The sequence below is a fragment of the Heterodontus francisci genome, chromosome 5 (genome assembly GCF_036365525.1).
Source record: "Heterodontus francisci isolate sHetFra1 chromosome 5, sHetFra1.hap1, whole genome shotgun sequence".
Classification (NCBI taxonomy): Eukaryota; Metazoa; Chordata; class Chondrichthyes; order Heterodontiformes; family Heterodontidae; genus Heterodontus; species Heterodontus francisci.
In genome coordinates, this window is record NC_090375.1 from 75,321,074 (window position 1) to 75,346,642 (window position 25,569).

Genomic DNA, 25,569 nt, shown 5'->3' on the forward strand with positions numbered 1-25,569 from the left:
GGGCCAGTGTCCTGGCAAACCAAATAGCCAGGGCTTTAAGCCAAGAAGGGGGATGGGAGAATTCAGGTAAGCATACATTTATAAGTCTAAAGAGAAAAGTCAACGCTGTAGGATAGCAATTTGGGAAGTATCAATCAGATTGTGTCAGGAAAGGACATAGCATTTAAAAATGGTAATGGAGCATTTGTGACTACGGCCACATCAGGGAAGGCACGAAATGTTAAAAATAAGGGTGCTATATCTGAATGTTCAAAGCACTCATAAGAAGATAGATGAATTAATGGCACAAAAAGTCAATAAAAAAAAGAATGAAACCGGTCGGACCACCCGGCATCGACCTAGGCACCGGAAACGACAAGGGCAAACCCAGCCCCGTCGACCCTGCAAAGTCCTTCTTACTAACATCTGGGGGCTTGTGCAAAAGTTGGGAGAGCTGTCCCACAGACTAGTCAAGCAGCAGCCTTACATAGTCATACCTAACAGACCGTGTCCCAGACACTGCCATCACCATGCCCAGGTATGTCATGTCCCACCAGCAGGACAGACCCAGCAGAGGTGGCGGCACAGTGGTATACAGTCAGGACGGAGTTGCCCTGGGAGTCCTCAACATTAACTCCAGACCCCATGAAGTCTCATGGTATCAGGTCAAACATGGGCAAAGAAACCTCCTGCTGATTACCACCTACTGCCCTCCTTCAGCTGCTGAGTCAGCACTCCTCCATGTTGAACACTACTTGGAGAAAACACTGAGGGTGTCAAGGGCACAGAATATACTCTGGGTAGGGAACTTCAATGTCCATCACCAAGAGTGACTCGGTAGCACCACTACTGACTGAGCTGGCCATGTCCTAAAGGACATAGCTGCAAGACTGAGTATGTGGCAGGTGGTGAGTGAAGCAAGAGAGAAAATCATACTTGACCTCGTCCTCACCAATCTGCCCGCCGCAGATGCATCTGTCCATGACTGTACTGGTAGGACTGACCACCACACATTCCTTGTGGAGACGAAGTCCCGCCTTCACATAGAGGATACCGTCCATCACGCTGTGTGGCACTATCACCGTGCTAAATGGGATAGATTTCGAACAGATCTAGCAATGCAAAACTGGGCATCCATGAGGCGCTGTGGGCCATCAGCAGCAGCAGAATTGTACTCAACCACAATCTGTAATCTCATGGCCTGGCATATCCCCCAATAGAGGCCTACTCTAGGTTGGGAAAATGAACCCGACCTGGCTAGAGTCCCTCAGCTTTTTACCCAAGCCCGACCCGACCCGGCCATCCGTTTACTTACCTCCCGACTCGGAACCTCCACGAAGCTGCTGCATCTGCGTGATGACGTCATAGTGACAGCACTCACACACTGCGCAGACTCAGTTTCGTCCCAGACTCCCAGCTCAGGTTAAGGTTTTTATTTTTAATACTTATCGGCACAGCACTGACCCCGTGTGTCCGGCCCGACCCGACCCGACTCGACTTGAACTCGGCCTGACCTGACCCAACCCGAGCCCGAAAGCCAGAGCCTGAAGATGGGCCCGACCTGAACCAAACCCGACACGTTGTCGGTTCCCGTCGGGTTCGGGTCGGTAGCAGGCCTCTATCCACCATTCTTCTGTTACAATCAAGCCAGGAGACCAACCCTGGTTCAATGAAGAGTGCAGGAGGGCATGCCAGGAGCAGCACCAGGCATACCTCTAAATGAGGTGTCAACTTGGTGAAGCCACAACACAGGACTATCTGCGTGCCAAAGTGCGTAAGCAGCATGCGATTGACAGAGCTAAGCGATCCCATAACCAACGGATCAGATCCAAGCTCTGCAGTCCTGTCACATCCAGTCACGAATGGCGGTGGACAATTAAACAACTAACTGGAGGAGGTGGCTCCACAAATATCCCCATCCTCAATGATGGGGGAGCCCAGCACATCAGTGCGAAAGATAAGGCTGAAGCATTTGCAACAATCTTCAGCCAGAAGAAGTCCCCAGCATCACAGATGCCAGACTTCAGCCAATTCGATTCACTCCGCGTGATATCAAGAAATGACTGAAGGCACTGGATACTGCAAAGGCTATGGGCCCTGACAATATTCCGGCAATAGTACTAAAGACCTGTGCTCTAGAACTTGCTGCGCCCCTAGCCAAGCTGTTCCAGTACAGCTATAACACTGGCATCTACCCGGCAATGTGGAAAATTGCCCAAGTATGTCCTGTACATAAAAAGCAGGAAAAGTCCAACCCGGCCAATTACCACCCCATCAGTCTGCTCTCAATCATCAGTAAAGTGATGGAAGGTGTCATCAATAGTGCCATCAAGCAACACTTGCTTAACAATAACCTGCTCAGTGACGCTCATTTTGGGTTCCGCCAGGGCCACTCAGCTCCTGACCTCATTACAGCCTTGGTTCAAACATGGACAAAAGAGCTGAACTCCAGAGGTGAGGTGAGAGACTGCCCTCGACATCAAGGCAGCATTTGACAGAGTATGGCATCAAGGAGTCCTAGCAAAACTGGAGTTAATGGGAATCAGGGGGAAAACTTTCCGCTGGTTGGAGTCATACCTGGTGCAAAGGAAGATGGTTGTGGTTGTTGGAGGTCGATCATCTCAGCTCCAGGACATCACTACAGGAGTTCCTCAGGGTAGTGTCCTAAGCTAAATCATCTTATCAGCTGCTTCATAAATGACATCAATCATAAGGTCAGAAATGGGATGTTCGCTGATGATTGCACAATGCTCAGTACCATTCGCGACTCCTCAGGCTTGGGCTGATAAGTGGCGAGTAATGTTCGCGCAACACCAGTGCCGGGCAAAGACCATCTTCAACAAGAGAGAATCTAACCATCTCTCCTTGACATTCAATGGCATTACGATTTCTCTATCCCCCACTATCAACATCCTAGTGGTTACCATCGACCAGAAACTGCACTGGAGTAGCCATATAAATACCGTGGCTATAAGAGCAGGTCAGAGGCTAGGAACCCTGTGGCGAGTAACTCACCTCCTGACTCCCCATAGTCTGTCCACTATCTATAAGGCACAAGTCAGGAGTGTGATGGAATACTCTCCACTTGCCTGGATGAGTGCAGCTCCAACAACACTCACGAAGTTCGACACCATCCAGGACAAAGCAGCCCACTTGATTGGCACCTCATTCACAAACATTCACTTCCTCCATCACCAATGCACAGTGGCAGCAGTGTGTACCATCTACAAGATGCACTGCAGCAACACACCCAGGATCCTTAGACAGCACCTTCCAAACCCACGACCTCTACCAACTAGAAGGACAAGGAACACCACCACCTGGAAGTTCCCCTCCAAGTCACACACCATCCTGATGTGGAACTATATCGCCGTTCCTTCACTGTCTCTGGGTCAAAATCCTGGAACTCCCTTCCTAACAGCACTGTGGGTGTACCTACCTCACCTGGACTGCAGCAGTTCAAGAAGACAGCTCACCACCATCTTCTCAGGAGCAATTAGGGATGGGCAATAAATGCTGACCTAGCCAGCGATGCCCACATCCCATGAATACATTTTTTTTAAAAAGAGATAAAGGGTTTGATCCAGCAGCCATTACTGAGACGTGGTCGCTGGGTGACTAAGGTTAGGAACTAAACTTTTCAGGGGACTTGACTTTAAGAAAAGATAATAAATTGCTAAAGGAGGAGGGGTAGACCTGACAAAAGATTATATAAAGGCAGCAGAGAGAAAAGATTTTAGCCCACAAAATCAGGATGAGGATACGTGTGGATGGAGCCAAGGAATAACAAAGGGCAGAAAAGACTGGTAGAAGTAGTTTATAAAAGCAAAATACTGCGGATGCTGGAAATCTGAAACAAAAACAAGAAATGCTGGAATCACTCAGCAGGTCTGGCAGCATCTGTGGAAAGAGAAGCAGAGTTAACGTTTCGGGTCAGTGACCCTTCTTCGGAACTGACAAATATTAGAAAAGTCACAGATTATAAACAAGTGAGGTGGGGGTGGGGCAAGAGATAACAAAGGAGAAGGTGCAGATTGGACTGGGCCACATAGCTGACCAAAAGGTCACGGAGAAAAGGCAAACAATATGTTAATGGTGTGTTGAAAGACAAAGCATTAGTACAGATTAGGTGTGAATACACTGTAGTTTATAGGTGTTCTAACAGTAATCATAGGCAGTGGCCACTGCTGGGACTGCAGCCCAGCCGACCAAGGAGGATGCCATGGCAAAGGATCGTCTGGGGAGGAGCGATCATATGAAGAATTTCATATTGCGTTTGAGTGTGACGTGGTTAAGTCCGAAACTCGGGTATTAAATTTAAACAAATCCAATTATGGAGGTATAAGTTGCAAAATTGGCTACGGTAGTTTGGGAAATTAGATTAATAGATATGAAGATATGATGGTAGATAAGAAATGGCAAACATTTAAAAAAGTAATTTTCAACAAATATCCACTCTCTTGAGGAATATAAACTCCATTGGATATGGTTAACTAGAGAAGCTAAGGGTAGTATTAGATTAAAAGAACAGGCTTAAATGTTGCCAAAAAGAGCCTAAGCCCAAGAATTGGGAAGGTTTTAAAAATTGGCAAAGGAGGACCAAGGGTTTGATAAAGAGGGAGAAAATAGATTATGAGAGTAAACTAGCAAGAAACATAAAAACAGACTGCAAGAGCTTTACAAGCATGCAACAAAGAAGAGATTAGCAAAAGTAGCAGAGGAAGGAGCAACCACAATGGGGAATAGGGAATTGGCAGATCTGTTGCAAAATATCTGTTTTTCTGTCGACACAATGGAAAACAAGGAAGTTGTGGGGATCCAAAGGTCTAATGAGATTGAGAAACTGAAAGTAATCAATATCAAAAAAAGAAAAATTAATGAGACTAAAATCTAATAAATACTCTGGACATGATGGCCCATATCCTTGTGTTTTAAAAGGGATGGCTACAGAGATAGCGGATGCATTGGTTTTGATCTTCGAGAATTCCTTAGATTCAAGAACAGTCCCTGTGGACTGAAAGGTATCAAATGTTGAGTTGCCCACCATTAATAGTGGTGTACTCACACCCAAGTTAAGAAAGGAGAGAGAGCAAACAAGGGACTATAGGCCAGTTAGATTCCCTACTACTGATGTCAGGCTATTAAGAACATGGTAACAGGGCACTTGGAAACTGTATTTGACAAATCTGTTGGTTTTTTTGAGGGTATAACTAGCAGGGTAAGGGAGAAACTGTGGATGTAGTACATTTGGATTTGTTACATAACATTGGGGCTCATGAGATTGGGGGTAATATATCAGTATGGCCCGAAGATTGGTTAATGGACACAAAACAGGAAACTGGAAGGAGCAGGTAATTTTCAGGACGGCAGGCTGTAACTAGTGGAGTGGTACTAGTACTTGGATCAATGCTTGGGCCTCAGCTACTTACAATTTGGATTTGGGGTTCAAGTGTAATCTATCCAAGTTTGTTGATGATACAATGCTAGGTGGGAAAGTAAGCTGTGAGGTGAACGTAAAGAGGCTGCAAAGGAATATAGACAGATTAAGAGAGTGGGCAAGAAGATGGCAGATGGAGTATAATGTGGGGAATTGTGAAATTATGCTCTTTGGAAGGAAGAATGAAAAATTGGAATTTTTTTTAAAGAAAGTAAGACTGGTAAATGTTGGTATTCAGAGGGACTTGAGTGTCTGTCCACGGAACACAGAAAGTTAACATGTAGGTACAGCAAGAAATTAGGAAGACAAATAGTACATTAGCCTTTATTACAAAGAGATTGGAATATAAAAGAAAGTCTTGCTCTAATTAAATAATGCTTTGGTGAGGCCACACCTGGAGTACAGTACAGTTGAGGAAATCATAAAAAACATAACAGCATAGAAGAAGGCTATTCAGCATGTCCAGTCCATGCCAACTTACTGCAAGAGCAATTTAGCTGGTCACACTCCCCCGTAGCCCTGCAAATTTGCCACCTTCTGATAATTATCCCACTCCCTTTTGAAAGCCAGAATTGAATCTGCCTCCACCACCCTTTCAGGCAGTGCATTCCAGATCATAACCACTGGCTGTGTAAAAAAAAAGTTTTCCTCCAGTCGCTTTCAGTTCTTTCGCCAATCACTTTAAATCTGTATCCTGTGATTCTTGACCCTTCTGCCAATGGAAAGAGTTTATTTTTATCTACTACGTCTAAACCCCTCTAGATAGGGTATACTTACCCTAGTCAGGGTGCAACAAAGGTTGACTAATTCGATTCTTGGGATGAGGGGTTTGTCCTACGATGAGAGATTAAGAAGAATGGGCATATATTGTTTCAAAGAATGAGATAATCTCATTGAAAAGCACAAAGTTCTGAGAGGGCTTGACAGGGTAGAAGCTGTGAGGTGGTTTCACCTGGCTGGAAAATCTAGAGGTCACAGTCTCAAAAGGGATCAGCCATTAAGGATTGACATGAGGAAAACATTCTTCAAAGGGTTGTGAATCTTAGGAATTCTCTACTGTGGATGCTCAGTCGATGAGTACATTCAAGATTGCGATCGACAGATTTTTGGGTACTAAAGAATAGGGTGTGAAAATGGAGTTGATATGGAAGTTCAGCCATGATCTCATTAAATGGTGGAGAGGCCATATGGCCTACTCTAATGCTATTTCTTATGTTCCTGAGAAGAAAATTCCTGCTTCTTAAGCAGAGAACAGACATTGCTTTTTCAACATTCCCAACCTCAGACCAAGAGCATTAGAATTCCACTGTTCTTTCCCTCTTCTTCCCCAAAACAATAGGGGAATATAGAGAAGAGAAAATCCAAATATTTTAATATTTTTCTTCATGGCTACCCATGGTGCTCTACATTCCTCTGTGTTGATGGTTAAGATTGAGTAACACTATGGATCAGCAAACTGTATTTCAGTGCCTGGCTTCATGTTTGAATCAAGCCCCGAGAAATCGAATGAAACAGCCTTGAATAGTACTCTCACCTCAGAGTTAGAATATTTTAGGTTCATCCCCACTGCAGGGACAAGTACTTAATCCACTGACATTAAAATCCTTTATTATTAGTAGGATATATCCAAGAAGCCACGTTTAGTCAAAGCAATTGATGGGGAAATATCCATGCTATATAGATACAAAGATGATCATCATTCAGAAGTTAAATGACCTGAGAACAAATCAACCCATCACATTCCTTTTGTGCTCATTATTCTTCTACTCCCTGTCCATTTGTCAGTATCTAACCGTTTCCAGCTCAGGTACAACATAGCTAAGTAAAGAATAAAGCTCAATTTGAAGTTTCAGACTTCACTGTCACCTTCGAATTGGGAGGTTGTGCCAGGACTTGACCTAGATTACGTGTTCATGTCTCTGAAGGGTGGAGGATGGGAGGCTGTTGGTCCAAGCTTTAATCAGGTAATTAGTGGGCCAGCATCCAAAATATCAGACTTTAATACCCTCACTTCTCCATAACACAAGAAGTTAAGCCTATTGATCTAGACTGCCAAGAGATGACATAATTAGGTTCTTGAAAAATATTGTGAACTACTTTTTTCATTCCATTACAACATTTTTTGAAGACACCACTTGAAATGTATTAAAATGAAACACAGCAATGCTTTCAGCTCTCAGTCCAGAAACACATGTTCAAAATTACTCAAATTGCCTTTTATTTTAGACTTCAGGGCAAAAAAAAGAATATTGTTGAGCATGATGCATGATCCACGGCCGTAACATTTTATTTTCCATTTTGGGATTTGCAACGAGTTCCCATTACCTACTCCCCTTTCCAAATCCTATTCACAATGTCACAGTGGGCAAAGCCATGGAATAGTGCGATACTGAGCAACATACACTCAGAAGGTTTCAGGTTTGATGCTTGTTATTTGTTGAATTAGCTGATAGTGGTAGTGGAGGCACTATAATTATAATCAGTGTCCTGGGCTGGACTGCTAGTAAGTTAGCCAGGATGCTTGCTCTTTGCAGCCATCAAGTGCTCTTCAATCCCAGAAAGTGTGCATTCAATGGGAAAGGGTAGGAACAAGAATGGGTTCAACCATGATGTGTCTCACAGTTGGAACAGTCTGCCAACACATACGTGGGCTCATACCTGAAAGTGCTGGAGTACTAAGAGCATCAATGGAGCCATACCTCACCATTAGTCATCACAGACATGAGTGGAGAGGTAAGAAGGAATAAAAAGTTCTGATGAAGGGTCACTGACCTGAAATGTTAACTCTGCTTCTCTCTCCACAGATGCTGCCAGACCTGCTGAGTGTTTCCTGCATTTCTTGTTTTTAATTCAGATTTCCAGCATCTGCAGTATTTTGCTTTTGTTTAAGGAATAAAAATTGCTGTGATAAACTTGGTCTTTAAAGCATTAGTGATAGGCATAAGGATCATGGGAGTAGAGTCAAGAAAATCAAGTTAGGTTAGCTCTGTGAGGGTTAGGTACCTCGAATACAAGAGATAACGCTGTCCAAAAGAATATTCCTAACTTGTCAGGAGTTAAGCTTTTAAAGGTGTACTTCCAAAATGGGAATCAACTAGTTTGATATCACATGACAATAGTCACATGAACAGTTCCACATCTTCCTTGGAATCTCACCATTGCTTTAACTATACCTTCCCCTTTTCTCTCTCCATTTAAAAAGCTATTGCAAAATAAATATATGTTTCATACCTGCACAAAATGGATTTTCAGGGTTGAAGTTAAGTGGAAACTCGTGTGATACCTATAGAAAAAATGCCACTGCATAGTATGACTTGTATACACAAATATGGTATTTAAATACATCTTTTCTAAATATGGTCCATTTTTACCTGCCAGGTAGAAGGTATTTGTGCACCAAATCCAAATGCTGGGAATAATTTATCTCTGTAAATATACAACCACAATTAGACATCTGCCTGTAAATTACTGGAGAAAGAGAATGCATGATTGAGAATAAATCATTCCAGCAGTGACATGTAATAAATATCTCCACAAATTAGAAACCAGATCACCAAATTGTGGTACATAAATTATTGCATATTAATCTTCTTTATTGATGATCCAAATATATTTTAATTATACAAGATTTAATAACAGGTTTATTTTATTTAGAACTAGGAGGGAAGATGGTGCTTCAATAACATGATAGACCACAGACCTCACTCCTCTCAAAAGACAACTGGTCATCTTGAAAATTGTTTTTACATTAATTAAGCATTAAATTTACATGGCTGACTGAAACCTAAACACAATTTATGTAAGTTAACTATTGAATTGAATCTATAGAATTACAAGGAATATAAAGCACAGAAACAGGCCATTCAGCCCAACTAGTCTGCCCTGGTGTTTATACTCCACGAGTGTACGCCCATTCCACCTACCTCATCTCAACCTTTCAGCATATCTTTCTGTCTCTACATGGTCTACAGGGCCGCAGTGTTACCTGCCCTCCTGTATGTGTCGGAAACATGGACACTGGACATCAGACATCTCAAAGCCCTGGAGAGAGATTACCAGCGGTGCCTCCACAAGATCCTGAAAATTCAGTGGCAGGACAGGAGCACCAATAACAGTGTCCTCTTCTCAGGCTAACACCCCCAGTATCAAGACACTGCTCACGGCTAGTCAGTTACATTAAGCGAGCCACATCGTCCGCATGCTTGACAAAAGACTCCGAGATCCGTCACAGCAAGAAATTACCAGGAGGGCAGAAGAAACACTACAAGGATGTTCTTAAAGCCTCCCTGAAAAAATGTGACATCTCCATTGATTCATGGAAATCTCTTGCCCGAGACCACCCAAAATGGAGAAGAAGCATCCACGAAGGTGCAAGCCTGTTCGAACAACATTCAACATTGACGAGCCCAGGCTGCGACCAAGTGTAAATAGTGGAAGGAGCGTTTGGAAATTCGAACATCCCTTTCACTTGCCTCATCAAACACCACCTGCCCCACCTGCGGCAGAATGTGCGGATCCAGAATTGGATTATTCAGCCACCTAAGGACCCACAACCCTGCAATGGAAGAAAGTCATCCTCGTTCCCCAGGGACTGCCTAAGAAGATGATATCTTTCTGTTCCATTTTCTCTCGTGTACTGGTCTAATTTCCTTTTGAAAGTATCTAAACTATTTGACTCAACCATTTCCTGTGATAGCGAGTTCCACTACTCCTCAATTCCTTATCAGATTTATTAGTAACATCTTGTATTTATGGTTCCTAGCTGTGGATTCTCACAAAAGTGGCAACATACTCTCCAAATCTACCCTGTCCAAACCATTCATAATTTTAGAGGCCTCTATCAGGTCACCGATATTATCTTGTATTCTTCCTCAGTGCTGGCTATACCACCTAATTTGTTGTCATAGAAACATGTAACTGAATACGATAATTTTTTATAAGTCCAAATCATTAATGTAAATTAGGAACAACATTGGTCCGAGCACGGATCCTTGTGGACCACCACTTTCTACCTTCCTCCAAACTGCAATTTACCCCTATATACTGCTTTCTATTTTATTTTGGCAATTCAGCTATTTGGACTGACTGTACATGCCATAACCTTGTCAACCGTGTGGTACCTTATTGAAGGCATTTCAAAAATCCAAGAACATGATATCTACTGCATTACTCTTGTCTACTCTCAGTTAACTCTTCAAAAATTCAATCAGAACCTTTCAGAATCCACGCAGACTAATTATTATAATTTCTGCCTCTAGATATTGTTCTGTTAATTTTAATACAGTTTCTATATCTTTCCGATCACTGACTCAATCTGACTGGTCTATTGTTCCCATGGGCTCGATTTAATGGGCCCCCCGGAGATGTCTAGGAGGTGGGGGCATAGAATTGTGATGGAAGGCAAGGGGCAGAGGGCCTGTTACCTTCCTGTCGCACCGTGATTAAGTCAGAGGCGGGAAAGGCCAAAGACGGCCTTCCCACCCAGAGGCCGCTTGAGGCTCTAAAGTGGCTTATAATTAGCCACTTAAGGACCTCTTTCTGCCGCTGCTGGAATTAAGACAGCAGTGGGGGGCTCTCATCGCCCATCCTCCCCTCCTCCATTGTCGACCAGGGTAAGAAATGCCTGTCGCCTGGCCCCAGCAACCCCGGATCTACAGTGCTGGGCCTGTTCCCAGGCCTAGTGCAGTACCAGCAGTGGCCACCGCTCCCGGTGGTGCTGCCAGACCTCAGGTTGGCTGGCAGCTCTTGGAGGCGGGATCCCCGTCTTTAAAGGGATGGGGATCCCGGTGCCAGGCACTGAAGTGAGGGAGGGAGGAGGTCTCTGAAAGGCCATGGCAGGGTTCCCACTGCCTTTTCGGCCTTGAACTGGGAGTCCCGTTGGCACAACTAAACTCAGCCCCATGTTTTCTTCCAGCACCTTTTTTATAAAGAGAAAAAACATTGGCTGTCAGCCAGTACTCTGGCACTATCCCCTCTTCAATAGAACGCTTGTGCATACATGCATAAAGACACACTGCATATATATTATAAATGCATATACTGAAAATGCTTGAAAGTCGATTGCCATACTGCTGGAATGCTATGTTGGATTTAATTGGCGAGATATTTTAAACCCCAATCATGTTTTTCTACAGCTGTGTTTCTTGGGGGCAGGCAGGGAAAGGCAGATCCCGTGAAAAATGTCAATGTGGTTGGGATGTGGGGGGTTGAGGAGGTGTGGTTTTTGTGGCTCCATTAACTCTCAGCCCCAGTACTGGGGAAGCTTCATGCTACTCCACTGTTGCTTTCCCAATCAAGTTCAACCTTTCAACGGCAAAAACTTTGGAGGTAATGATGGCTCTGCAACGAATGGAGCTCTTTCGCACAGGGTGCATTTCCACTGAAGTGAAGGTGTGTGCAAGTGTTACGACCAGGTGAGAAATGTGTCTCGGGGTCTGTTACTATCTTACCCTGGTCTTATCGTAATAGGGTTTAATTTTAAACACACTGTGTTTCGAGCTCCCCTTTTTGTTAATCCTTGTTCACAGTTTTCCAATTATAAGACAAAGAAACCAAGTCACATCGGCTTTCTCAGGTTTAAAGAAGACAAAATTTTATTAAAACTTAAACTCTAATATGGTTCACGCCTATGTATATAATGGCATGCCCAAACAAGCATGCACACGTGATATCACATGCAGATAGAGACAGAAAAGGAAAGAGGAAAATATAGTAGAGAGGGGTTTGAGGCAATATCTTGTTACAGTGCTTTGAGCTCACTGTAGTCCTTTTGTAAGTAGTCTTGCTTTTCGTTGGGGCCCAGTAGTCGTCTTAAAACCTTGTTCACATAGGAAACCTTTCTCTCTTTGAGTTTCATGCATTTTCAGTTCTGTGGGAAGGAGATGAAAGCAGGGAGACAGGAGAGGCTGTAATTCTTGCTTCAGTTCCAGGAGAGATCTTTACTCCATGAGCACACAGCTTTGTCTGAGTTCAAAATCCTTTGTTGGAAGCTCAAAATTCAAAAAAATTCCAGCCAGCCAGTCAGTCATGTGACTACAACTGGTTTGACCACTTCTTCTGTGTACTGAGGAAGCAACAACTGGGTCCCTTTTGTTCCAACGCTGATAGTTACTATACAAAAATGTCTTTCCAGTCAGGGGCTTGCAATTTTAAGTTTTAATGTTCATATGGCAAAATAATGGGTGCCTCAGTCTTGGTAGGTGGAGGGCTTGCCTGACAGTAAGTAACAAAGAGCTACATTAAAAATCAATTATTTAAGGAAGCAAATGGTTGTGAATGGAAAAAAAGAGTTAGTGGAACATTAGTTGTTCAAAGCTAACAACTTGCTGCAGAAGAGAAAATGGAAATGAGAGGAAAGAGCTAACGAAAGGTCAACAAAATAGTCAATTGGAGTCAGCCATGATTTTAAGCGGTGAACAGAATCCTGCTCAGCAGAGTAGGTGATAGATTATGAATTGTTGGTGGGTGAGGGCAATGGAAAATTCAAATATCTGGTACAGTTTGGTGGGGAGGGGTTTCGCTAAATGTGTTAGTGGCTAAATTTAAAAGGGGATCCTGGCCTATATGGTTGTTCCACAAACTGCCCTCTCATATTAATCTACGTCTTGAGGATTGCAAAGACAGAACCTGACTTTTAATGGCAATGGAAATCAAAGAGCTACTAGATCTCACCACTGTTGCAAAAGCATAGTAAAATGTAAAAATCTGGAGCCTTATAGTACTCTATTTTCGTGTATTGTTTCCATACCTGTTGTTACGACCATGTCAGAAAGGTGTCTAGGGTTCAGTCTCAGCCTTCACCTGGTCTTACCGTAACAGGATTTAATTTTAAACACACCATGTTTTTAGCTCCCCTTTGGTGAATCCTTTTTCACTACTTTGATATTATAAGGCAAAGAAACCAGCACAAACAGGTTTTCTTAGGTTTAAAGTAGGTTGACATTTATTAAACTTAAACTCTAATTCAGTTAACGCCTGCAGATACACGCTAGCATGCATACGCGATACACACATGCAAATAGAGACAGAAAAGAGCAGAGGAAATAAAGTGGAAAAGTTTGAGGCAATCTCTGAAGAGGGTTTTTGTTACGGATCTTCGAGCTCACTGTAGAGTCCTTGATTGGTCTTAGATCTTGCTTTTCACTGGGGCCCAGTATTCTTCTTGAACCTTGTTTGCTGTAGGAGACTTTTCTCTCTTGTTGTTCATGTATCTTCAGTGGATTTGGAGTTCTGTGAGAAAAAGATGGGAGCAGACAGGAGAGGCTGTGGCCAGCCAGCCAGGAGAGGTCTTTTCAGTCCAGGAGAAAACCGACACTCAGTTCAAACTGTTTGTACAATTCAGAAAACCCCAGGTTGCTAAGCAGGTTAATCATGTGACTAGTTGGTCTGACCACGTCTTGGCTCTGTGGATTGTATCATCTTAGCAGAGCCTGGAATGCGCTTCCCTGCCTTCAATGTCTGGTGCTTAAAGTCCATTGTGGGTTAAATGGATAAGGGGAGTAACCTCTCTTTTCCCTGTTTGTATGTAAATGTCTTCCATCCAAATGTCTGGCATTCCTTCGAACAGGCCTTCTCTTCTTCCCAGCAACAATTTGAAATTAAATGTCCATGCGGCAAAATTAATATGCCTCATTCTTGGCAGGTGGGGGCCCAGCATGACACTACATAAAAAATCTTTCAAAATAATTTTTGCTGACATTATACCGGCAATAGAAACAGGTAAAAATATGTATTATAGATCTTTTATCTTAAGTAGATAGAATTTTCTACTGTAGTTTTGAGGAGAAACTTAAAACACTGTAAATTGACAAAAAAAAAGAAATTCATTACGTATCATAGTCTTGAATGATTATTCCAATTGACCAGATTGCCATCAGGTATTCATTAAATCCATTAGGATTTATAAAGTGCAGAGAGTTAGGTGCACGCGGATCTCCATTAGAGGCTGTGAAATCAATACCAACCTGCAATTGGGAAATATGAAATCATTTATTGGAAGTAAGCAATGACATGAAGCATGCAGAATCTTGGATTAACAGTTATCTTCCTAAACAAATTATATTCAACTAGAACAAAGAAAACTATGGTCAGAATTAAAGTTTTACTTACCAGTGTAATTTTTAAATTATCTGAAATGGTAAATGCTTTTCTACTTAACATTGACTAATGTTAAAAGCAACAGGGATTTTAATTTACCAGTTATTTTATTAGGATACTTGGACTAACATTCCTGTAAATTATACTAGTAATTTATCTGATCAGTAAGCTTTTTGTTTGGGAGATAACTTTGTTTATTGATTAATTTTTCTGCCATGGTATCCAACAGAAAAGAAAGTCATAGTGGGATAAAAAGTGAGGACAAAAAAAAGGGTATACACAAATACAAGATCAAATACACAAAAGTAATTTGTCAAAAGAATGAATTCCACATGAACAAGAGTTGTTAAGGCTACTCGAATATCATTTCTAGTTCTTTCGAATATCAATTGTGTTTGTATATAGTTATATCGATTTGCTTTGAGAATCAGAATAGACTGAGCAATGACCAAATTTACTTTTATTAGTTTCAATGAGGATGTTTCACTCACCGTGAAGTTCAGCTGACAGCCGCCCATAATGTAATCGAGGAACGAGTACTCTTTCACGATCTGAAAATTAAACATTAGATTTTTCAAGCACTAAAATATTGGCTGGAATTTTACTCCCCACCCCAAAAAGAGCAGGAAGGTGGCGGGGGTGCGTATAATGAAGTGGGAGGCTCAGGGGTCCCATCCCGACCTGCTCCCGCTGTCACTTCATGTAGGGAGGCAGCAGCGAAAAGTGGCCTGTGCACCCCAGGCCGATCAAGGCCCTTAACGGCAAGTTAAGGGCCTCTGCCAACCACCACAGCTATTTTACCTGTGGTCGGTCGGGCAGCCCAAGCCAGAGAGAAGCCGCCTGACAAAGGCTCTCTGACGGCCTTATGTGGGCCCTCATGATCAGGCACCCTGTGCCCGATGGAGAGCCGCCCCTGCTGCCCCAACCACCCCCAGCACCCACCACGCACCCCCCCGCCCCCGTCCCCCCAATCGACCATCCTTGCCTGGCCGGGGCCCGACCGATCACCCCTGCCTAGGCACCAAAAACTTACCTCGGTTCCGCGGCTCCCCAACATCTTTGCAATGGCTGAGCCAGTGCGGACATGATGGGCCGAATGGCCTCCTTCTGCGCTGTAACAATTCTGTGATTCTGTTGCAGTCCCAGAAGTGGCCACCGTTCCTAGTGGCGCTGCTGGGAGAGCGAGCTGCCAGCCCTCTGATTGGCCGGCCACTCCATTAGGTGGGACATCCTGCCTCAATGAGCTGGAAGTCCTACCTCTGATTAATTAAAGGCTTGGGGACTGCAAAATGTGGATCGAATCCCCAGGCCAGGCGGAGGCAGGTCTGCCACTGACTTTTCAGTCAGTGGATGGCTCCCGTCCACCAAGGGCAAAATTCCAGCCATTGTTCTTTTATGTCAGGTATATAATGTTTTTCAGAGGTAATTTCTAGAAGTATTTCTGTGACAGGAAGACTAGACCTTTACAAAAGAATTTAAGCCCCACTTCTACTCACTTTCTAACAGATGTGAAAATTGATGAGTGAATTTTGCTATTTGAAAATAAAACTACATTTCATTAAAGTTGGCGTGTTTATTCATAGTTCCAGACTGACAGAAGATAGTTATCAATGCAGCTGTGATACCTATTTAGCCAAGGAAAAACAGTATTCTTCCAGGAACCTGTCACAAAATAATCAATTCAATGCTTGCAGAGATCCAGTAGAAATTTACAAACCAGTTCTGTCAGATCCAGGACCTTCCCCTGCTGCTGTTAGATTCTTTCCATTTCTCTCTCCCTCCCTCTACTACTAGATCCACAGTGGTTATGCTCATTTTGGCAAGCTTCAAAAGTGGATATGTCATCAAGCAGGAAAAATACCAATACAAGCACTAGTATTAAAATAACTCGAGCATTAGGAGCAGAAGTTTTTAAAAAACATAGCTGGGGTAGGAAAAGAAACACGAAGAACAGGAACAGGGCTAAAAGCAAACAACATGATATACTTAAATACACAAAAACCACGAGCGGGAATCAGTTTTGAAAAAATAAAGCAAAGCAAGCACAAACTGTGAGTCAAATGCTGGGAGCAAAATGTAAAAATAAAAGGAGTTTTTTTTTAAACTAACAGCCAAAGAAACTATAGAGGTTTACAGTAAAGATGGTCAGTCTGCCCATCATGTCTGTGCCAACTCTTTGCTAGATCAATCCAAAAATAATCCCACTGCCCTCCTCTTTCCCCATAGTCTTACATCTGTCTCTATTTCAAACATTTATCCAATTTTCCTACAAAACGAGCAAATGGCGACAGTGTCTCATCACCTCCCACCATTCACCCTCAATGAATTCTATTGTCCCAACATCTCTATCACCTCGCACCTAGCCCTCACACCCAGCATCTCCAAAATTTCCAACCTGTTCTTCTAACACTTAGTGATACAACTTTTTAGTTTCTAAAATACTTACACTGTATTAGCACTGTATCTGCCTGCAATGAATTTGGCCTAACCATCAGCCTCAAGAAAACGAACATCATGGGGCAGGATGTCAGAAATGCTCCATCCATCAATATTGGCGACCACGCTCTGGAAGTGGTTCAAGAGTTCACCTACCTAGGCTCAACTATCACCAGTAACCTGTCTCTAGATGCAGAAATCAACAAGCGCATGGGTAAGGCTTCCACTGCTATGTCCAGACTGGCCAAGAGAGTGTGGGAAAATGGCGCACTGACACGGAACACAAAAGTCCGAGTGTATCAGGCCTGTGTCCTCAGTACCTTGCTCTACGGCAGCGAGGCCTGGACAACGTATGCCAGCCAAGAGCGACGTCTCAATTCATTCCATCTTCGCTGCCTTCGGAGAATACTTGGCATCAGGTGGCAGGACTATATCTCCAACACAGAAGTCCTTGAAGCGGCCAACACCCCCAGCTTATACACACTACTGAGTCAGCGGCGCTTGAGATGGCTTGGCCATGTGAGCCGCATGGAAGATGGCAGGATCCCCAAAGACACATTGTACAGCGAGCTCGCCACTGGTATCAGACCCACCGGCCGTCCATGTCTCCGTTATAAAGACGTCTGCAAACGCGACATGAAATCGTGTGACATTGATCACAAGTCGTGGGAGTCAGTTGCCAGCATTCGCCAGAGCTGGCGGGCAGCCATAAAGACAGGGCTAAATTGTGGCGAGTCGAAGAGACTTAGTAGTTGGCAGGAAAAAAGACAGAGGCGCAAGGGGAGAGCCAACTGTGCAACAGCCCCAACAAACAAATTTCTCTGCAGCACCTGTGGAAGAGCCTGTCACTCCAGAATTGGCCTTTATAGCCACTCCAGGTGCTGCTTCACAAACCACTGACCACCTCCAGGCGCGTATCCATTGTCTCTCGAGATAAGGAGGCCCAAAAGAAGTATTAGCAGTCAGCAAATGCAGAATAATTAGTTCATAAAACTCAGTGCCAGTTCAATCCTGGCATGAACTGCAGTTGCAAAGCAAAAAGATTGGCATTCTGACCGATGGGAGTTTGAGAGGAAACTTGAGCTGTACGTTTTCTCCACATGATTCTTACACTATTCCCATCACTCCTACTCATCCTCCCATCCTAAACTTCCAGCTTTAAAAAAAAACTGAGCTAGGAAACAAGTTTTTCAGTTCTTTTAAAAAAAATCCCCCAAAACTCTGCTGTTTCTTGGGTCACTCTGGCAGACCAGCAAGGAGGAAGACGCACTGGGTGCAAGATCAGATGGCTGAAGGAATGGAACACTGATTACAGTTTAAAGCAGATGCCGTGTTGAGTAGGGCAGAGGCCTGAAACAAGAGGTTTGAGGCATGTGGCCAGAGGCTCAAAACATCAACAGGGCAGGAGGTGACAGCAGTGGGAATGGGCAGATGGGCAGGCCAAAGTCCAAAACGTCAATTGGGTAGGTAGCGGTGGAAGCAGGCAGATAGAGAAATGAGCCATGTCCCAAATCTGAACAGGACAGCCAGCAGGAGCAGTGGAGATTGCGCAACAGCAATGGCAGAGCCTTTAAGGGAGACTATTTGCCCTATATATTGGAGCTATATCTGGGGTTCAATCGAGGGATCCAGCTAAGGCTGCACACTGGATTTGCAGAGCCACAAAGCAGTAATGGAAAACAATGTGGAAGAGGTGGCACACCAATCATGTCTCCTCATCCTCCTTTGCCATCCCACTCCTCGCCTTTCTTCTTTTTCTAGTTTTCTCTCTCTTTCCTGTCGTCCCCTCCTCTAGCAGCATTTCCCCATCCATCTCCCTTCATCCCTCTTTCTCCACGACACGATGTCCCCCTTCTATGTTCTCTGCCCCCTTGCCCATATGCTACAGGCCTGCGGAATCTGCTTCATTGTTTTCCAGCACTGAGCTGAGAGAACTTAGTCTTTAAAGCATTATTATGCATAGACGTATTTGCCAAATCTACAGGCAGCAAACATATTGTCAGCATAAAAACCAAGCTGCTGACTCAATGCTGCAAAATTGACAAAGATGCAGCAGCAGTCCTGGGAGCAGGAAACAAAAGCTGCTGAGGTCCAAGGGAGCCACTGGGGGTAAAAGATGGAAGGAAGCAGCAGTGCAGACTTCAGACACAAGGTAGCAAGCTGAGAACAATAGTTGAGGCAGGAGAGAGTGCAAGAAAGGAGGAGAGAGGGAGAGCAAGAGCAGGACAGAGAGAGATGATAAAGCAGAAAAGCAACGAGAGAGAGGAGAAAGAAAGAAAACAAATGAACATACTCAGCAATCATTGCACCAATCAGCATAAAACCCTTCAATAATCAGATATGGACCAACATTTCTTACCTGGCATAATTTAAAACTCACTATTCCTGAGTTTTTGTAACTTCTCTTTTTCTGTTTCTTCTTTGGATTGATACACTCAAACTCTGCCTGCAAGAGAAACACCATGAGGCGGTGCAGATCATAAGATGAAACACAACAGCCTAAGCTTTCCGATCATATACAAATGAAGTAACCCATGAAAATGATCACAGCAATCGTAAAACCAAGGCCAATGACACAAAGTTACTACAAAAAAAAAGGCACCTAATGTAACCTTATTCACAAGTATTATCTGATCAATGCTCTGGCAGGAGTGAGAAGCAAAAAATAAGCTTTAAAAGAGGAATGTTGCAATATTGTACCAGACCTTTTTTCCAAACTGTCTGTTTCTCTTTCTCCCGCTCCAAACACATAACTACAACAACCATCTATATTTATATTGCGCCTTTAACATAGTAAAGCGTCTCAAGGTGCTTCACAGGAGTGTTATCAAACAAAAGTGGACACTTGCCACAGGAGATATTCAGCTGGATTTTCTTCTTCCGCCACCAGAAGCAACGGTGGGCGATCCGCATGTGTGGGCCACGCGCCGCCATGCAGCAGCAATCTTCCTTGCAACAGCCCCAGAATAATGAGACGGTCGGGCAAACCCCTGCCACCCCACCCCACCCGCCCCCAATAACGTGGAGGGGCGGGCTCTCCAACGTCGGCAATGCCATCAGCTGCCTGTGTGCAGGCACTGACGCCATTTTTAAAGGGCAGCCAACCCTGCCAGGTCATGACAACTGTTAAAGGGCTACCCCCCCCCCAATGTACTGCCGATAAATCTATCGCTCCTTCACCCCCCCACCCCGAAATAACAATTAAATTCAACATTTGCCCTCTCCCCCACCCAAAATATTTACCTTCAACACTTGACCTTGTCCTCCACCCCAAACTGATCAAAGTGCAGAGGTCTCTCCTTCCCACCCTTCCCTACACTGGTAACCTGCATTAGAGTCTGGTCCTCACCAGGCCCCACTCCCGCACTAAAAATCATAAGTTTCCCACTTCCCCACCATGGTGGCGCCTGCTTTCCTTGTTTGAGAAAGTGAAGGCGCATGAGTGCCGGCCGCCCCTCGGAAGATCACAGCCCTAAATTAAGAAAGATCGCTGTTGATTTTATTTAAATGTATTCATTTCATTAATTTAAATATGTTAATCCAGCTCCCGTCACCAGGAAGATCAGGCCCGGCACTCCCGGCGTCAGGCTGCGTGGCAGGCCACTGCCAGAATGATATTCCGGCCCCCCACCAGCACAATGGTGCCTGACGTCAGGAACTTGGTAAAATCCCAGCCATTGGGACTGACGATCAAAAGCTTGATCAAAGAGGTGGGTTTAAAGAGCATCTTAAAGGAAGAAAGAGAAGTAGAGGGAGGGAATTCCAGAGTTTAAGGTCTTGGCAGCTGAAGACATAGCCATCAATGGTGAAGCGATTAAAATAGGGGATGTACAATAGGCCAGAATTGGAGGAGCACAGAGATCTTGGACGGTTGTAGGGCCGGAAGAAGTTACAGAGATAGAGAGGAGAGAGGTCATGGAGGGATTTGACAACATGGAACAGAACAATTGAGCCATTGCTTAACCGGAAACCAGTGTAGGTTAGCGAGCACGGGGTTGATGGGTGAATGGGACTTGATGAGAGTTAGGATATGGGGAAGAGTTTTGGATGAGCTCAAGTTTAGGTAGGGTGAGATATGGGAGGTCGGTCAGGGGAGCATTGGAATCGTCAAGTATCGAGGTAACAAAGGCGTGAATGAAGATTTCAGCAGCAGATGAGCTAAGGTGGGGAGGGATGCGGGGAAGTCAAGAGTTATTAGAGAGATGGAAGTGGGTAGTCTTGGTGATGGACTGGATATGTGGTAAGAAGCTCATCTTGGGATCAAATACAACATTAAGTCTGGTCTGGTTCAGCTTCAGACAGTTGCCGGGGGAGGGATGGATTCAGTGGCTTCAGAATGGAGTTTGTGGTGGGGATTGAAGACAATGGCTTCAGTCTGCCCAATATTTAGTTGGTGGAAAGTTCTGCTCATCCAGTACTGGATGTCAGACAAGCAGTGTGGCAAATCAGAAACAGTGGAGGGGTCAAGAGTGGCAGTGATGAGGTAGAGATGGGCGTTAGCAGTGCAAATATGTGGAACCTGGCTTTGTGTTTTTGGATGATGTTGCTGAGGGGGAAGCATAGAACCATAGAAAAATTACGACACAGAAGCAGGCCATTCAGCCCATTGTGTCTGCGCAGCCAAAAAAAACTAGCCGCCCAATCTAATCCCACCTTCCAGCACTTAGTCTGTAGCCTTGCTGGTTACAGCACTTCAGGTGCATATCCAGGTACCTTTTAAATGAGTTGAGAGTTGAGGTAAGAAATAGGAGGGGGTCAAGGATGGATCCTTGGGGGACTTTAGAGTTAATAGTGTGGGTGCAGGAGGAGGAGAAGTCATTTAAGATAATTCTCTGGATATAAGTAGATAGACAAGAATGGAACCAGGTAACTGCAGTCACACCTAGCTGGACAACAGTGCGGTTAACCATGTTAAAAGGCTGCCAACAGGTTAAGAGTGAGGAGGGATGGTTTACCATGGTCAAAGTTACGTGGGATGCCATGCGTAACTTTGAAAAGGGCTATTTCAGTGCTGTTGCAGGACAGGAAACGTGATTGGAGCGATTCAATCATCAAGTTATGTCTGAATGTTGTCCTGGTCTTGCTGCATATGGACACAGACTGCTTCAGTATCTGAGGAGTCACAAATGGTACTGAATGTCATACAAACATCAATGAACATCCCCACTTCTGACCTTATGATGGAAGGAAGGTCAGTGACAAAGCAGCTGAAGATGGTTCGGCCTAGGACACCATCCTGAGGAACTCCTGCAGCAATATCCTGGGGCTGAGATGATTAGTCTCCAACAACAGTTATCTTCCTTTGTGTAAGTATGACTCCAACCAGTGGAGAATTTTCCCCTTGATTCCCATTGACTTCAGTTTGGCTAGGGCTCCTAATGCCATACTCGGTCAAATGCTGCCTTGATATCAAGGACAGTCACTCTCACCTCACCTCGAGTGCAGCTGTTTTGTCCGTGTTTGGACCAAGGCTGTAATGAGGTCAGGAGCCGAGTGGTCTTGGCTGAACCCAAACTGAGCATCAATGAGCAGGTTGTTGCTATTTAAGTGGCGCTTGATAGCACTGTCAATGACACCTTCCGTCACTTTGCTGATGATTGAGAGTAGACCAATGGGGCGGTAATTGGCCGGGTTGGATTTGTCCTGCTTTTCGTGGATAGGACATACCGGGACAATTTTCCACACTGTCGAGTGGATGCCAGTGTTGTAGCTGTACTGGAACAACTTGGCTAGGGGCGTGACAAATTCTGGAGCACAAGTCTTCAGTCCTACTGCCAGCATGTTATCCGGACCCATAGCCTTTGCAGTTTCCAGTGCCTTCACCCATTTCTTGATAACATGTGGAATGAATCAGATTGTCTGAAGATTAGCATCAGTGATGTCGGGGACCTCTGGAGGAGTCCAAGATTGATCATCCATTTAGCACTTCAGGCTGAAGATGGTTGCAAATGCTTCAGCCTTTTCCTTTGCACTGATGTGCTGGGCTCCCCCATCATTGAGGATGGGGATATTTGTGGAGCTTCCTCATCTTTCTGTTAGTTGTTTAATTGTCTACCATCATTCACAACTGGATGTGGCAGGACTGCAGAGCTTTGATCACATCCGTTGGTTGTGGGATTGCTAAACTCTGTCTATTGCATTCTGGTTCTGCTGTTTGGCATGCAAGTAGTCCTGTGTTGTAGTTTCAGTGGGTTGACACCCTCATTTTTAGGTATGCCTGGTGCTGCTCCTGGCATGTTCTCCTGCACTCCTCATTAAACCAGGGTCAATCCCATGGCTTGATGGTAATGTAGAGTGAGGGATATGCCAGGCCATGAAGTTACAGATTGTGGTTGAATATAATTCTGCTGCTGATGGTCCACAGCACCTCATGGATGCCCAGTTTTGAGCTGCCAGATCTTATCTAAATCGATCCCATTTAGCACGGTAGTAGTGCCACACAACACGATGGAGGGTATCTTCAATGTGAAGATGGGGCTTTGTTTTCACAAGGACTGTGCAGTGGTTACTCCTACCAATACTGTCATGGTCAGCTGCATCTGCAGCAGGTAGATTGGTGAAGACAAGATCTAGTAGGTTTTTCCCTCTTGTTGGTCCCCTCACCATCTGCCACAGGCCCATTTCAGCAGCTATGTCCTTCAGTGGTGGTGTTACCTAGCCACTCTTGGTGATGGACATTGAAGTCCCCCATCCAGAGTACATTCTGTGCCCTTGCCAACCTCAGTGCTTCTTTGCCACATTGAGACATTAAAAACAAACCTCACATTTCGGGAAATGCTTTTGGTTAAGTACTGCGAAAGCTATCTACACAGGTGTGTTTAACATTTAAAAGTATGAGAGTTTAGGCATTATTAAAATATAAACAGCAAAAAAATATGTGGAAGAGAAGAACTTTGTGTGTCTGGTGAGAATCTTTGCCTGCAATCAGAAATTGTGGCACTTGGTGTCCCCAATTTTCAACTATAAGTTATTGGTCAAATAATTAGGTGCAACATGCACCTGAGGTTCCAACTTGCATTCCCCAGTGGGCAAAGCCCTCCAGTGTGTGCGCAGAGTCTGAAAAGTACTCCTTAGAGTACTATAGTTTCACAGAGATTATAATTTATACTTGAACAAAAATAATAAAAAAGGGACCATAAATCCAAGATAGTTACTAATAAATCCAATATGGGAATAAGGAGCAATTTCTTTTCTCAGAGAATATGGAACTCACTACCACAGGAAGTGGTTGAGGCAAATATAGCTTGAGTAGAAAGATATTCTGAACGACTGAAATGAGGTAGACTGAATGGGAGGAGACTTATGTGCAGCATTGACTAGTTGAGTGAATGGCCTGTTTCAATTTTATATAATTCAATGTAAAAAAAAACCTACCGGTGAGCTGTAGGATGCTTCCAGTAGTTTAGTCATATTAGTCTCAAATATACCAATTAGGTCATGTGAACCATCATTGTCATAGTCATAGCAATCCACCTGAAAAAGATTAAATTAAATTTTGTTGTCAACTGTATAAATTGCTATTTCCAAGTTTCCACACACTGCTGTCTTCAATCTGCAGTATTAATGTTGCTGATAGATAAAAGAAAAAGACTTGCATTTATTTAGCACTTTTCACAACCACAGTACGTCTCAAAGCACTTTACAGCCAATGAAGTACTTTTGAAGTGTAATCACTCTTGTAAAATAGGAAACACAGCAGCCAATTTATGTACAGCAAGCTTCCATAAACAGCAATGTGATAATGACCAGACAATCTGTTTTTGCCAACTTGATTAAGGGATAAATATTGGCCAGGATATTGGGGATAACTCCCCTGTTCTTCTTTGAAATAGCACCATGGGATCTTTTACATCCACCCGAACAGGCAGATGGGGCCTCAGTTTAATGTCTTTTCCGAAAGACAGCATCTGCTACAGTGCAGTTCTCCTTCAGTACTGCACTAGAGTGTCAGGCTTGATTTTTATGCTCAAGTCCTGAAGTGGGACTTGAACCCGGAACCTTATGACTCAGTGGTGAGAGTGCTATTGACTGAGCCATGGCTAACAATGCAACATTTTTCTGCACATTACCCTCATTTGTTGCTTGTAGTCGTACTGGTCATAAATAATTCTTACCGTAAACCTACTACAAAAGCCTTGAGCAACTCGGCAAGGTTGTGGACAAACATCTTTGTAAAATACCAGATCATATAGACAATAGCTGACAATTTTGGTACAACTGCAGTCCAAATGATGAGGTTTAAGGAATAAAAGATGATGATTTAATAGCCTAGATTTCGTGCCAATTGGTCATGAAGTGTCATCAACACTTGGAACCTGAGCTCTCTGAACTATCTTATTTACATGCATCAGCATTGTTAACCCATTAGGCCCAACATAAATTCAAATTTTATTTCAAATCAAAAGCACCTCATTAAATTAGTTCCTGAAAACTAGTCGAATGAGCCATTAGATGAGCAGAGCACGTGAATAAATTGCTTATCCCTGGGCAGGAAGAACTTATATAAGCAACCCTACTCTGTTAGCATATTACAAACAAGTAAGGATAGTATCTATGGAAAAGTTTGCTGAACTTTGAATTAGCCCAAGTCTGACTGTTTTATTAGCAACAGAACTACGTAT

At 43.8% G+C, this 25,569-nt stretch overlaps 1 protein-coding gene across 3 annotated transcripts in view; it reads right to left on the reverse strand.

Annotated features, from left to right (window-relative positions):
* The window catches only part of LOC137369915 (copine-3-like), a 63,601-nt gene that overhangs the window by 7,346 nt on the left and 30,686 nt on the right, over positions 1-25,569 (reverse strand). For all 3 annotated transcript variants that reach the window (XM_068031642.1, XM_068031644.1, XM_068031643.1), the window contains exons 8-13: positions 24,323-24,421; positions 19,308-19,394; positions 15,004-15,063; positions 14,246-14,379; positions 8,788-8,842; positions 8,648-8,699 (exon numbers count right to left, since the gene is read on the reverse strand). In XM_068031642.1, coding sequence (XP_067887743.1) covers positions 8,648-8,699; positions 8,788-8,842; positions 14,246-14,379; positions 15,004-15,063; positions 19,308-19,394; positions 24,323-24,421 — 487 coding nt within the window. The remainder of the gene's footprint in view (positions 1-8,647; positions 8,700-8,787; positions 8,843-14,245; positions 14,380-15,003; positions 15,064-19,307; positions 19,395-24,322; positions 24,422-25,569) is intronic.